Consider the following 15,041-nt stretch of genomic DNA (forward strand, 5'->3'; position numbering starts at 1 on the left):
GACCGGAGTTCCGCTGTGGAGACCCCTTACCGGGAAAAAGCCAAAAGACAAACAACAACATGGCTGCTTTTATACTTCCTTCCAAAATACATCAGCTTATAATCATCCAGTGTAACAGCTGGAGGTGATTAGAACTATGGGAAGGTGTCCGGCTGCTGTATCCTTGGCAGGATACAACTCCTAGGCTACTGTAGCAGCGAGACTGAAGAACATTGGTAGGCCATCATATAACCTCCCCCCTCCTTTAGCACAGAAGCAGTTGCAGGCACCTCCTACCAGTGCACCTTTAAGATACATGCTTGCCCCTGCCCACTAGGAGAAAAAGTTAAGAGGAGGAGGAAGAAGGAGCAGGTAGATCACTTGATGGACAAGAGCAATGGTATGGCGATAAAGGATCATGCAACAAGTGGAGGGGAAAAATTTTGGATACTCCGGATACTACCAAAAATAATGGGTGGGGAAAGTCAGGGACAATTTTAGATATTACTTTAAAGTAAGTTAACAGAACATCAGGTTTTGCATCAACATCCACTTTATCAACAGTAAGAGGTGTGAAAGTCTAATGCCTGGCATTAATGACTCACTGGTTTACATGGAAAGAGAAAAAAAAATACGAGTATTCTTAATACAAGCGTAATATGAAACCCTTCAGTGACTACACACCTTTACTGAGGCTAACAACTCTCCAAGACTAAAAAAAAAATAAAATAAATAAAATAAAAAAAAAAAAATTTAAAAAAAAAATCTGTCTGCTTTTCAGAGCTGGTAGTTCAGTATTAACAGTCACTCCCTCAACTCCCTGTGAATCATATTTATTCTATGGAGTAGACAGAAGAGGACACAGTACAGAGACAGGCTACATGTGTTAAAATGATGCATCCATAAAACTTGATTAAAAAAAAAATTGAAGTTTTAGAAAGAAAACCTGCCTCCCTGAATTTTGGCCTTCAGTAACCTTGGTCAGGCCTTATTTCTATAGCATTTATGGCTCTGGAAACAATGTGTAGTTCACCTCCTTTCTTTCATTATTATATTAAAACTGTTTTGGTATAAATCCCTGATCCTATACAGGCAACTTGTCATGGGGACTGGGTAATAAACACCTGGATGACTCAAGTTCAGGCATCCAAGTTTCAGATCTGTTCAGAGGATGTCTGTGGTATCTGTCTTTGCAGAATACTACTTTGATCTAGTGTAAAAGATTGTGTTAAGTTTCAAGGCTGATCTAAACCATTTATATTGATCTAGTGTAAAAGAGTATCTTAAGTTTCAAGGCTGATCTAAACCATTTATATTCCATCCTGGGACCCTTACTCTTCTCTATTTTCACCAATAATCTAGCCTCGGCCACAACACATGGCACACTCATACAATACGTAGATGACTCAACCATCATCTGCACAGTCCACTCCCTACCCAAACTGCAAAAAGTCACACAGGAAGCATTTTCTTCTATTGAAACTTGGTTATCCGATGCGTAACTAATACTCAGCCCAAACAAAACAAAATTACTAATCTTCCAACCCACCAAACTTACCCTAGACAGCTCTCACTTTAACATCACAGCAAAAGACACCACCACCATCCATCCTACAGAACACACCAAATTACTAGGAGTAGAAATAGACAATAAACTGAACTTTGACATTCACATTTCCATGACCATTAAAAAACTGCACAAAAAACTAGGAGCATTATATAGAAATAAGAAAAGTACAGTTTTGTACCTACCATAAATGTAGATGTCCGATAGATATGCAACTGCAGTCATAACATATGGGTTGTCCTGCCTCAGGCAGCCCTCGGTCGGCCGGATTCCAAAGTCTGGGTCCGACGTCGGCTGATGTCACATTCTTCTCTGACGTCAGAGCGGCAGGAGTACATAAGCATCAGCCGACGCCATCTTCTTCAGTGTTTCTTGCCCCAGATGCCAGGTGCCCTCCAAGGAAGGCTGTAATCAATTTGGAAGACAAAACAGGTTTCCAGACAAATAAATAAGCAATAAACAGATACACCATAACAGATATCCCCAGCTAGGATAACAGGGAGAGGAGTGGACCCAAGGAATAGAGGGGAAGGAGGGAGGGAAAACCCGACTGCAGTTGCATATCTATCGGACATCTACATTTATGGTAGGTACAAAACAGTACTATGTCCTTCAAGAATGCAACTGCAGTCATAACATATGGGTTGAATACCATAGCTTAGCTGGGGAAGGTGGAGAGCACTAAGAAAAGGATGGTGTAGCTATCAATCCCTGCAGGACTGCCGAAGCAAAGCCTGCTCTGGATCTGGAATATAAAGGAAGGTTGTAGTGTTTGGAGAATGTATGCACGGAGCTCCATGTAGCAGCTTCTAGAATGTCTTTTGTAGGCACCCCTCTTAAGAAGGCTGTAGAGGTGGCTGTAGCTCTGGTAGAGTGTGGTCTGATATTGGCTGGTACACTCTTTCCATGGAGGGAATAACATAATCTGATGCAATGTCCAATCCATTTTGAGATAGTCTGTTTGGAAACTGCTTTTCCTTGTACTCCAGGGGCGTAAGCTACAAAAAGCTGATCAGACTTCCTATTGGCCTTGGTTCTGTCCAGGTAGTAGCGAAGTTGTCTGCGAATGTCCAAGGTATGCAACAGTCTTTCCCCTTTGTTCTCAGGATTGGGAAAGAAGGTAGGCAGGTGAATTGCTTGATTCAAAGAAAACGGAACGGAACCAGCGTTTTTCAGGTAATCCAAAATTTATTGAGATAAAACAATAAACCACACAAAGTTGGTTTGATAAGGTCACTACCAACAAAATAAATTTCTATTCTTCACTGGAAGCAACGTGTAATCACAACAACATAAACCAATAAATCAAGCGCTTTCGCCCGGGCTCTCCCGGGCTTTTTCAAGATAATTTACTATGCAGCTTGCATCTTTATATACCCCTTGGTTACTTAGTTGATTGTCCAATTATTCTATTAAAACTTTCCCAAGAATACTCTCAGAATTAAAGTTGTATTCCCTCTGTGAAGTTTGTTATTAAAAGTTTATAAAAAGTCTCCTTGAAAGTTAATGACTGTTGCCGTTGTTTTGCAACATATTTTTCTTTTTTTATTTAACTCATTATTTCTGCCTTGACATACTTCATTACTTCTTGTTTCTTATTCATATACACCTTTACTTATGAGTTGGGTTGTTGCTATTATGATGAAATGAATGATCTCTTTATGTTATATTGTGCTCTTTGTGTCTAAATAGGCAGCGATGTCTTCGGGTTCACTGTGACCAGTCCTTGCCATTATTAACATTGGGTCAATAAATTAAAGTGCTTTGTACTCGCTTTTTATGGAAATGTACTACTCTTTTTTTCTTTCTTTTATTTATTTATTTAAAATTATTATTATTTATCTAAATATAAAACATTAGTTTATATATATTTATTAATTGACTTCAATCGTTGTGCATACCAATGTATGTGTATGCTTTTTATAGTTTTTATATTCAACTTTTATTTTACAAATAAAATGTTAAATATTTCATAATTTAATCACTAAAATGCTTAAATATAATAAATAAATAAATAAATACATACATACATATATAATACTTTGCTTTATGTAAATAAATAAGTAAATAATGAATAAATACATAAAATATCCACCATTTAAATCCTAAAACTATTTAAAACCTATTTTTCTAGTGCCTATGAATTTTATATTTTAGCAGTGTAATATTATAGTTTTGCTCTTCTTTGTTTTAGTACACTGCTTATACTAACATGCTCATTCAATCCTGGTGCTTTTATTCTTGGGAAAGTTTTAATAGAATAATTGGACAATCAACTAAGTAACCAAGGGGTATATAAAGATGCAAGCTGCATAGTAAATTATCTTGAAAAAGCCCGGGAGAGCCCGGGCGAAAGCGCTTGATTTATTGGTTTATGTTGTTGTGATTACACGTTGCTTCCAGTGAAGAATAGAAATTTATTTTGTTGGTAGTGACCTTATCAAACCAACTTTGTGTGGTTTATTGTTTTATCTCAATAAATTTTGGATTACCTGAAAAACGCTGGTTCCGTTCCGTTTCCTGCTGTGGTTTTCGATACGAACTTGGAGGTTGTCCTGCATTGTTCTTTTTTTGCTTATTGATTCAAAGAAACCCTAGACACCACTTTTGGCAGAAAGCTAGGGTTGGTTCGTAAGGAGACCCTGTCCCTATGAAAGGTAATGAATGGTGGTATGGCCATTAGGGCCTGTAATTCCGAAACCCTTCTTGCTGAGGTAATTGCCAACAGGAAAGCTGTCTTCCATGAAAGGAATTGTAAGTCCACAGAAGCTGCTGGCTCAAAGGGTGGTAGAGTCAGTTTTTCTAGGACAAAGTTGAGGTCCCAAGCTGGTACTGGGGCCTTTCTTGGTGGCTTGATATTCTTGATTCCTCTAAGAAATTGCCTTAAAGGATGTGAGAACACAGTGTTGTATCTAGCTGAAATAGCTGAAGCATGTATCTTTATAGAAGAATATGAGAGTCCTTTCTGTAGCATATCTGCCAAGTATTCCAGGATGAGTGGGATGTTCAATAATGATGCATCATGACCCTTGCTGGTATTCCAAATGCTGAATCTCTTCCATTTTGCTGAATAAACCTTTCTGGTGGATGGTCTGCGGGCTTCTGTTAATATCCGCTGAACTTCCTTGGAGAGAGATAGATTGAGGTTATTCATGGAATCTCCCAAGCTGTTAGCTGGAGCATCTGAATGTTGGGATGTACTGTCTTGAAGTTGTTTTGAGTCAAAAGATGGGGCCATTGGGGAAGGGCCCATTTTTTGTTGTGGCATATGCTCCGTAGTAGTGGATACCAGTGTTGTCTTGGCCAGTTTGGAGCTATTAGGATCCCTTTTGGCTTCTCTGCTTTGATCTTTAGTAGTACTGTGGGCATCAGTGGCAGAGGTGGGAATGCATAAATTTTTAGTAAGTTCCAGTTGAATGAGAGAGCATCTGTTTTCCATGCTTGTGGATGATATGCCCTTGAACAGAACTTTTGTAGCTGATGATTGAGGTGGGAGGCAAATAGGTCTATTTCTGGCCTGTCCCATGTCGAGGTGAGCCTTATGAAGATTTCTGGATGTAACCTCCATTCGTGGGGATCTAGGAAATTCCTGCTTAGGCTGTCCGCCAGCACATTGTCTTTGCCTGGAACAAACTGGGATTGCAACTGTATGTTTAAGCTCAGTGATTTTTCCCAAAGATTCATTGTCAGTCTGCAAAGGGGGTAAGAATGGGTGCCCCCCTGCTTGTTTATGTACCACATGACAGTGGTGTTGTCTGTCCGTATTAGCAGGTGGCCTTGCTGAAGTTGTTGTCGAAAGGCCTCGATGGCATGCATGACTGCCAGCATTTCTTTTTGGTTGATATGCAGATGTGTTTCCTTTGGAGACCATTGTCCTTGAATACACCTGCCCTCCATGTGTGCCCCCCATCCAAGGTCTGAGGCGTCTGTGGTCATAGTTTGTGTTATTTGTGTTTTTTTGAATGACATTCCTGTGTTTGCCTGGCTTACCGAGGCCCACCATAGGAATTCCTTTTGTAGGCATGGAATAAGCGGTATGGTTGTCTCTAGGTTGTTGTTGTGTTGAGACCATAAACTTTTTAGGTACCATTGAAGCTTTCTCATGTGTAGTTTTGCTAATGGAACCAGAAGAATGCATGATGCCATGTAACCCAGGGCCTGTAGGAATCTCCTTGCAGTCATCTGGGTGAGCTTTGCCAAACCTTTGAAATAATGAGTTAACTTCTTTTGCTTGTCTTCTGTCAGGTAAGCCATTTGAGAGGTTGTGTCTAGATTGGCTCCTAAGAAAGTAATTTGCTGGGATGGCTGCAGTCTTGACTTTTGGAAGTTGACTGTGTATCCCAGAGCTTGTAGCAATTGAATGACATAATCCAAGTTTTTTGTCAAAATCAGTTTGTCGTCCGCTTGTATGAGGCAGTCGTCCAGGTACGGGTAAATTTGGATCCCCTGGAGCCTGCAATGAGCAATTACTGAAGCCAGGCATTTTGTAAACACTCTGGGCAGTAGATAAGCCAAATGGCAATGCTGAGAATTGATAATGCTCTGGCCCTGCAAGAAATCTGAGGTATCTTCTGCAACTGTGTCTGATAGGGACATGCAGGTATGCCTCCTTGAGGTCCAGAGTAATCAGCCAAGACCCTTGCCCAGCATGGGAAGGAGTTGCTGTAAGGTCAGCATTTTGAACTTTGGTACTATGAGAAAGGTGTTTAATGCGGACAAATCCAGTATTGGTCTCCATTGTGTTTCTTTTCTTGGAACAAGGAACAGTCTTGAGTAAAACCCTGGCCTTGTTCTTGTTGTGGAACTTTTTCTATTGCATTGATCTGAGTTAGCAGGGAAATTTGCTTGAAAGCCTCTGCCCTCTGGTTTTGTGGTAGGTTTGGCATGCCTTGTTTCCTTGGTAAGGTATGAAAGTGGAACCTGTAGCCTTGGTCTATAATGTCCAAAATCCATTTGTCCTTTGTCAATCTGTGCCAATTGTCTGAAAACAGAGATAATTTTCCGCCCAAGGGAGCTTCTGTTTGCTCTTTGGTAAGCGGAAGTAGAGGAAAGTCATTGGGATTGTCCCTGTGGGGCAGGAGAAGCCCCTGTGTCACTTCTTTGGTTTGCTGGTTGCCACTGTTGTCCCCTGTAGGAACCTCTGTATTGTCCTCTTCCTCGGCCACGCCTGCTTTTACCCCTTTGAAATCTTTCAGTATTAGGAAAGGACCAGTTTTTAGAAGGCCAATTCCTGCTGAATCTGGGGGGCTGAACCTGGAGGAAATCTTTGACTGTCTGAACTGACTTGGCTTTTTCCTCAATGGTCTTTAATACATCTTTAGCATTAGCACCAAAAAGCTTGTTCGTTTCCAAGGGTGCATCAAGAAGTTTTGCCTTAACATGATCTGGTAGAGGTTGTTCTTTTAACCATGCATGTCTGCGAATGACCGCCCCTGTCATAGCTGCCCTACATGAAGCTTCCAATGCATCATATCCACACTGAAAGAAGTGATTGCTAACTTGCTGAGAGTTGTGTACAGCCTCCTGCAAAGACTTCCTATCTAAAGGATCAGAAGAGGCCAAAGTTTTCTGTAAATCATCTAACAGGAAATCCTGATATTGAAACATATGAAAGAGACAATTGAGAGCTCTCATAGATAAAGTAGTGGAGGTGTAAACCTTCTTCCCCATCTCTCTAATGACCTAGCTTCCCTGTTGGAAGGCAAAGGATTTTGGAGGTGGTAGCTGAAACCCCTTTCGGCCCCTGTGAAATAGTTTCTAAATCAACAGCATGGGCCCTAAAGAAGTGAGAATGTGTTTCAGGAACTCTATAGTATCTGTCCGGCTTGGCAGGAGCAGGAGGGAGAGTATCAGGGGTAACACTGGAGTCAGAGTATAAATCATCCAAAACATCAAGCACAGGAGGGATAGCTAAGGGCCTGTGCTGGGGCTTTTTAAGGAAGGTACGAAGGCGCTTTCTGGAATCAGAAAATTCCTGGCCTTGCCACTGGAAATGTTCCCTCATGGAATGCAGAACTTCCCCAAAAGAAAAATCCTCAGGAGGGGAGGCCGAGGGGATGGAGTCCTCTGCATCTGAGTCCTCGTAGGTCTGGAAAGGCTCTTCCTGGCTATCGGAATGGCCAGAGGCCTCAGAATCTTCATCTGAAGGGAGAGGGTCAGTGGGCTCAACCCTGGGCCTCTTATCAGGAGGAGGCTGGGATCCTCTCTCAGGATGGGCCTGGGACCCTCTGATCATGGAGATTAAGTCTGCTGCCATAGTCATGATTTGTGTCTCAGGAGTAGGCTGAGGTAAGGCTTTTGCAGTAAGGTGCTTAGTCTTGCTGGCTGCCTTAGCACGTGTGTAGGCCTTGATAGACATGGACATGGGAGGCCTAGCAGCTCCATGTGCAGGAGTTAGCTTATCCACAGCCATGGTCTCGGGCATTTCCTCGGTTACAGTATCCGGAGGAAAATCAATTACTGGCGTCGGTGTGGTCTCCGGTATCGGAGGTATCGGTAATGCGGTGTCTTCAGTTCGGAGCGGTGAAATAACTGCCTCAGAGGGAACCGGGGCACTCGCGGTAGGTTTTGGCGTGGTGTCAGTGGAAGACGCGGGCCGAGGATGGGGGTCCCGGTCTTTACGTTTTTTAGGAGTCTGCAATGTCGGTAATTCCGACGACATCTTGAAATCGTATTTTTCGCCGAAAAAGTCTTCAGCGAACTTCGCCCGGCGCCTGAGAGTGTGCTTATTGAAGCGAGCACAGGCGGCGCAGGCCGAGACATCGTGGTCTGGGCCAAGGCAAGGAAGGCAGTAAGAATGGAAATCCTTATGAGGTATTTGTTTACCACAAGACAAACAATTATTAACTTTTTCAGTAATTTCTGACATCGGCTGAGGCAAGAAAATGTCCCCAACGGGGTACTTAGCTTTTTTGATGACTTCGGATCGAAGAATACAGGAGCTGACCGACCGGCACTTGCGAACTGCTTCGGGCACTGCACGGCAAGAAAGACTGAAGAAGATGGCGTCGGCTGATGCTTATGTACTCCTGCCGCTCTGACGTCAGAGAAGAATGCGACATCAGCCGACGTCGGACCTAGACTTTGGAATCCGGCTGACCGAGGGCTGCCTGAGGCAGGACAACCCATATGTTATGACTGCAGTTGCATTCTTGAAGGACATCTACTTACCAAGGCAGCTAAAATTTCAGTAGCAAATTCTCATCTCATCTCTACCCTACTCTATGCCTCTCCAATATTTACTAACCTTAGACAATGTGACCTAAATAAGCTCGAAACCTGCTACAACAAAACTGCCAAATTCGCCACAGGGGCTTCCTACCCTACTCACCACTCTCTCTCATTAGCAGAACTGGGCTGGCTAGAGCTCCCCCACCTCCTTCAATGGTACCAACTCGCACTCGCCCACAAACTAATAAACCAACCACTAAACGTCCCATCCCTTCAGAATCTATTTCAACCCCTACATAACCACGAGACCACTAAGATCCAGCCACAAAAACCTCCTACAGGTCACAAGAGCCAGTAACTCTGCTGGAGAAGCATTATTCTCCTGCACTATAGCCAATCTCTGGAACACCCTCCCATCCTCAATTACCTCTGTAACTTCTTGCACCCACTTCAAATCCTTACTAAAATCACACTTAAAATATTGCCAGATATGCCCTTGCAACCCCCCCCCCTCTAATACCATCCACTCCACCCACCCACTACCTCTCTTGGCCCCCTATCAACAACCTACTCTTGGCAAGCTTGGCTACTCATGTTCCCAGCTACCTACCACATAATACTAACTTCCTTGTAGCAACAACTGTTAATGGCTGTTGTGTACTTCAAAAACAGACTGTATCAATTGTTCATTGATGAATTTCGACTACATTTGTAACCATGTTTAGTATATGTCACCATATTTTAAAATTGTACTATGTTCTACAGCTGTTTTACATCTATGTTTTACTCTTGTCTTACGTCCTCAGCTGGACTAATGCCTATATTTAAATGCTATGTTTTTTAACTGTATAATGCAAGTAATACTTAATGTGGAGCTTTTCTCCCCGGGTCTCGGCTGAAAACAGACCTGTGTCCAGTCAGACTCTCCTGGTCAACAAATGTAAATAAATAAATTAAAAAATAAATACATATTTCGGCATATTTCATCCATGAAATGCAAAAATAAACCACCTCACCTTCTTCTAGCTCTGGAGAAGACAAATTAGACCACCACAAATTAGCTAACTCAAATCATACATAGTCTCTCACTGCTTATGAAGAAAGCAAAGACGGTCTTCTACAAACTTCTCCCAAAAGACGTGCTTTTTTAAATGCACTAGTCAGAATACAGAAGGAGCCCTGGCTGAGAGCAATAAGGCCAAAGTAAAAAGCGCCTGCTAGGGTGATCACAGAAACCAACGATTCAGATGCACATTATCCACAATGAAGAAAAACTTCGTTACCAGCTAATCTGCAAGTCTCTGAGTAACTCAGTGATTGCCAAAAGTACTAATAGGCCCTCTTCTGTTGACCATGAGGTAATCACTGCAAACTATACATCATGTTAACACAAGCACCCCTTGCAATCACCCCCCCCCCCACACACACACATCCAAATACAAACACACAAACAGGCAATACTACCATACCTCTTACCTGACCATGACTCTTATTTTTCCTCTCCCTTGTAACTCACTTATGAACACAGTCAATAATGCCAGTCATTAGTGTTTCATACTTTTTATTGTTCAGAGAATATATCTGGATGCAAAACCTGTTACTCTATTAACTTAAGTGGCTTAGAGTAACAATGAAGACATAATCCTTAGTGTCCCTCCCCCAAATGCATCTTTTGTGCTGTAAAACCTGTTGTTCTATCACCTTACCAAAGAACGACTGTAAATTATTTTTTTATAAGACCCATTGCTCCTACTACTATTGGAACTGTATGCGTATCCTTCAACCACAATGTCCTCATTTCTGCATGCAAATCCTCATATTTTATGACTTTGTACCTCTCTGTACATAAAACACCCTAGTCACTGGGTGTAGCAATTTCAATGATCAGTGCTACTTTTGTCTTCTTTTCATGGACTACTATATCTGGTTTTCTTTTTAACTGTTGATAATGGGTGATCCCATGTGATATAAACTACCATTTTCTATAATGCTTTGTGGCTCATGTTTTCAATGTTTTTCACCTACTTCAATATTAGAATGTTTGCACAAAACCCACAGCCAACAGTCTTGCCACATTATTATGCCTTTCAGTATACAGCCCTTCTACTATTAGCTTATCACAACCAGCAAGATGTGCGACTATTTCCGAATTCGATTTTACAAAACGTACATTTGTCTGTTCCTCCCACATGTTCAATGGACTTTGTAAACCAACGTGTACATAGTCTTCTATCTTGGGCTGCCAATATTAACCTTTCGTCTTTTGGTTTAAATTCACCTCTCCTTAATCATTCCTGCTTTCTAGCCTGATCCCCATGAGGTTGATTCAGGAGTTTTCTATACTTCCAACTACATTTCTGTACTTTCCACATTTCTTGCCTTGTCATCCGATGTTTCACCTTATATTCTTTCTTTTTTTTTTTTTCGCACATTCGGTTGCTGCCTGATCTTTACCTACTTCTGGTCTGACTTCCATTCCTGCCTGACACCAATATGCTCCTGCTAAACTAAACAGGGAAGTCATCTTACACTTATTTTCCTCATGTTTTAAAACTTTCACTACATTTGGGTCCTATGAGGTCAACAGATATGTAAGCAGTCGTATGAATGCAGACCTATACATGTAATCAATTTCAAGGAGGCCCATACTTCCTTCAGAATGGGAATATATAGTATTGGTGTACACTGATTTTTATAAATCATTTGATAAGCATGAAGCATTCTTCTGGTTTTCCCGTCCAACTGATTCAACATTTTTTGGGGCCAGCCAATCACTCCAAAACTGTTAGTTAAGACAAGAAAGAGCATCTGATTTATAGCTTGGACTTTGTTCCTAGATGTCAGCTCTGAATTCAGTACTAATTGTAGTCTTCTAAAATATTCCTTACTGAGTTTTACTTGCATTTTTTCATTTTTTATTGTTGATCCTTCATAAATTCCCAAATATTTATACATGACCTCTTGCTCAAGTTCTTTTATATCACTTTCTTGTCCCAGGCTGTTTTCTTGGTGCTGCAGCTTTCCTGCTTTAAAGGTTGCTTTTCCACATTTACAAGACCAAATGACATTATTATATCATCTGAAAAAGTTATGACCACTTGCAGATGTGCTTTCAGTTTCCCATCTGATGAGCTATACAGTTTTAAATGAGCCACAAAGAGAAGATGGGAAGTCTTTACACTTTGTTGTTTTCTGGGAGCCAAAATGTAGCCATGACCTAATTTGTTAAGTAGATAACTTAATGGGTTAAGGGCAAGACAAAAGGGCAGTAGTGATAAGTCACCCTGGAATATCCCCTTTGAATTTTATTCCTGGAACAATAATTTGTCCTTTGTCATGGTTTAACTGCAAAGTGTATCTTATATATTTTTAAGCATTCTTTTATCCATTAATGTGGGATACTATCAAATGCTTCCACACCATACTTAGATTCTTCCCCTTTTTACAGTTCTCCATTATAACCTTATTTAATAACAAATGATCCTTTCTTCCACATGACTTTCTTTTGTTACCCTTTTGTTCCATTGCCATGATTGAGTTTTCTTCTAAATGACTACAAACTCTGTCGGGTTCAATTCCAGTGTACAGTTTATGCATCAAAAAGCAAGTTATAGGTCTATAGTTTTTAGAACAGCTTGTAGGTTCACTCAGACAGGAGTATTGTTTTTCCTGTTGTTAACTCGGTTGGTGTCTGTTCAGGGCGGGCATATAAATAGTTCTTACTCATGGTTAAATCTTCATGCAAAGATGTTAATACTTTTAGCCAGAAGTTAGGTGCTGCATCTGGGCCTAGGACTTTCCATTTAGGAGCTTTTCTTAACTTTGTTTCAATCTTTCTGGCTGTTACTTCATCTTATTTCACATCCTGTACATCGGAACTTCATATTCTTTCTTTTACTTCTTGTATCCATTCAGCATCTTTATGTTCCACAGAATCTTCATAGATATTTCTCCAAAATGTACCTATTTCTTTATTTTTTGGTGGTGTTTCAATTCCTTTTACCTTGTTTCCCAGTCCTCTACAAAACTTTTTTGGGTCATCAATAAATTGCTTATTTTGTCCTCTTTCTTTACATCTATCTGTATATCTTCTAAGTTTTTCTGCCTGTGCTGATATTTTTAGTTTATAATTTGTGATAGTGCAAGACAGATCTTGAGGTTAATTCCATAACTTCAGCTTTTATTTTTTTAACATCTACTTTACTAAACTTCTGTTTTACGTTCCCTCTTTGTGATCTTATTTTTTTTGTATTGTGAAATTTTCCATATCTGGATACCTTTCCCTGTATTTCTCTTCAAATATCTTTGGGGCTGCTTTTTTGTATTGATTAATTTGGCTTTCTCCTTTGCATAAATATGGTGTCATAGCAGATATGTTTGTTTCTTTCTCATGTCCATATTTCTTTTTTATACCCTTCAAAAATCTCTAGATTTTGTTATTTACATTTTCACACTTCCTCGGTTGCTTTTTTTTCCAAATGGCCCAAGGTTTCTTGGTTTATATAATGTTTTTCATAAATCTGTTGTACTAATGAACACAAATTTTTATTTGAAGCCCCTGACAGTTTTTCTTGTGCAAGTATTTTTCTTTCCTCTAATTTCTCTCAATCCTTTTGTACATCTTCTGTCTGGAAATTCTGGGCTTCTTGCATAATAGTAACAATACTTATCCTCAATAGTCTACTCTATCATCTTTATGGCTCTTTTACGCCCTAACAGTTTTTGTGACTTTTGTGGACTACTACGTCCTTCTATGATGGTGGTGGGGGGGGGGGGGGGGGTGCCGAGCCCCAATGTAGGAATGTTTCTGTGTCTTGAGGATTCTACACTATTTTTCCAGTTGTGGCACCAGTGTGTCTACCAGGATTGGGCACTTTTTTTTATCCTAGGTCTTGTAAAACCAGTCATCCTTTTTTTTTTAAACTTACCTCTGTCCATAATATATGCTATATAAAATAAAGTGTATATGCCAGCGTCACCTTGGTGAGATTTTGTGAAAAACAGGGCCCACCTCATGAAGGTACTCACTAAGACTTGAGGATGAATTCAGTTCCAGCAATACTGCTCTCCTTTACTTGTGAATTTATCATCTCTCCAATCAGACCCCTGTATGAGACAGAGTACAGGAACAGGGCTTTGAGGTGGTGTGTGCGCAGGACATGTTGTTTACATCCCGCATTCTTATCATGAGGAATCTCTGTGGACACTCTAGCTGTTGCATATGACTTGACAGGTACACAACAAAGGTGCCATTGTACTCAATGATCGGTCTGATTAGGGCAGAGTACAGTGGAACAATGAGATCCCTGGATCTAGATGCCATACCCTTGCTTATAAGTTGCACAACACAGACTGATTTTCTTACTACTACAGACACAATGATCAAAGGCCAGGTTACTGTCTACATGTGTTCCCAAATTCCTGACGACTGGGTCTACTCTTGGGGATGTATTACCAATGTAGTAATCTCTAGGGGTAGCCATTTTCCCAAAGGATATTACTATGCAAATCCTGGCACTGATTTTTAGACCGTAGCTCTGGGACCAGTTATTAGTCTGTGTCTGGCCTCCTTGGAAGGTATTAGTGTCTTTGGGGGGATTCTATGACTGTACTAGTTTGCAATCGGCTGCAAATTTGACACCCAATTTGTCCTCCAATGGCCGCAATGCAAGAGTGCAAACATTCACTCTAAGGGATATCTAAATGCTAAAACTATGACATCCCACCACTGAAAATAACTGGCCAATGACTGACAATCAGCTACAGCTTAATTCTAAACTGTATATACACTGTCTGCAGCAATTGAACTTACTATGAGCATAAAACACATATGTTTATACATGCAAACATATATATATATATATATATATATGAAATTAATATTTGTGGAAAGAAAAACAAGTGTACAACTGCAGTTTATACAAGCAAGCATACCTATATGTACATGGAAATATTCTTATTGTGGAAAAAAATCAAGCCTACAACTGCCAAAACAGTGCAAAAATCAACCACACAACTGGAGAAACCCACAAAATACATGATCAAAAAAAGCAGACTTAGTTTTCTTTTATAGTCGCTACACATATATACATTTACTTTACTGTCACATATATTAAAACAAAATAAACATCTTTCACCTTACTAAAATGCTTTTTACACAGTCATACAACATGAATTTTGAATAAAACCACTGAATGATACCTGAATAGTGAAAGAACTCCGTTCTTCATATTTACACTCACAGCGTAAGCAGTATGCCTCAACATCTGGTCCAGCAACTGGCATTGGCTCAACAACGTGCAGACAGTCACTTAAGAAAAGGGGA

The 15,041-nt window shown here is 40.4% G+C and overlaps 1 protein-coding gene across 2 annotated transcripts in view; it reads right to left on the minus strand.

The window, feature by feature from the left end:
* TMEM9B (TMEM9 domain family member B) overlaps window positions 1-15,041 on the minus strand; it is a 1,126,816-nt gene that overhangs the window by 712,006 nt on the left and 399,769 nt on the right. For both annotated transcript variants that reach the window (XM_044059364.1, XM_044059367.1), the window contains exon 3: window positions 14,918-15,026. In XM_044059364.1, coding sequence (XP_043915299.1) covers window positions 14,918-15,026 — 109 coding nt within the window. The remainder of the gene's footprint in view (window positions 1-14,917; window positions 15,027-15,041) is intronic.

Source organism: Protopterus annectens, chromosome 17.part0 (genome assembly GCF_019279795.1).
Source record: "Protopterus annectens isolate FY-2018-M chromosome 17.part0, PAN1.0, whole genome shotgun sequence".
Taxonomy (NCBI): domain Eukaryota; kingdom Metazoa; phylum Chordata; order Ceratodontiformes; family Protopteridae; genus Protopterus; species Protopterus annectens.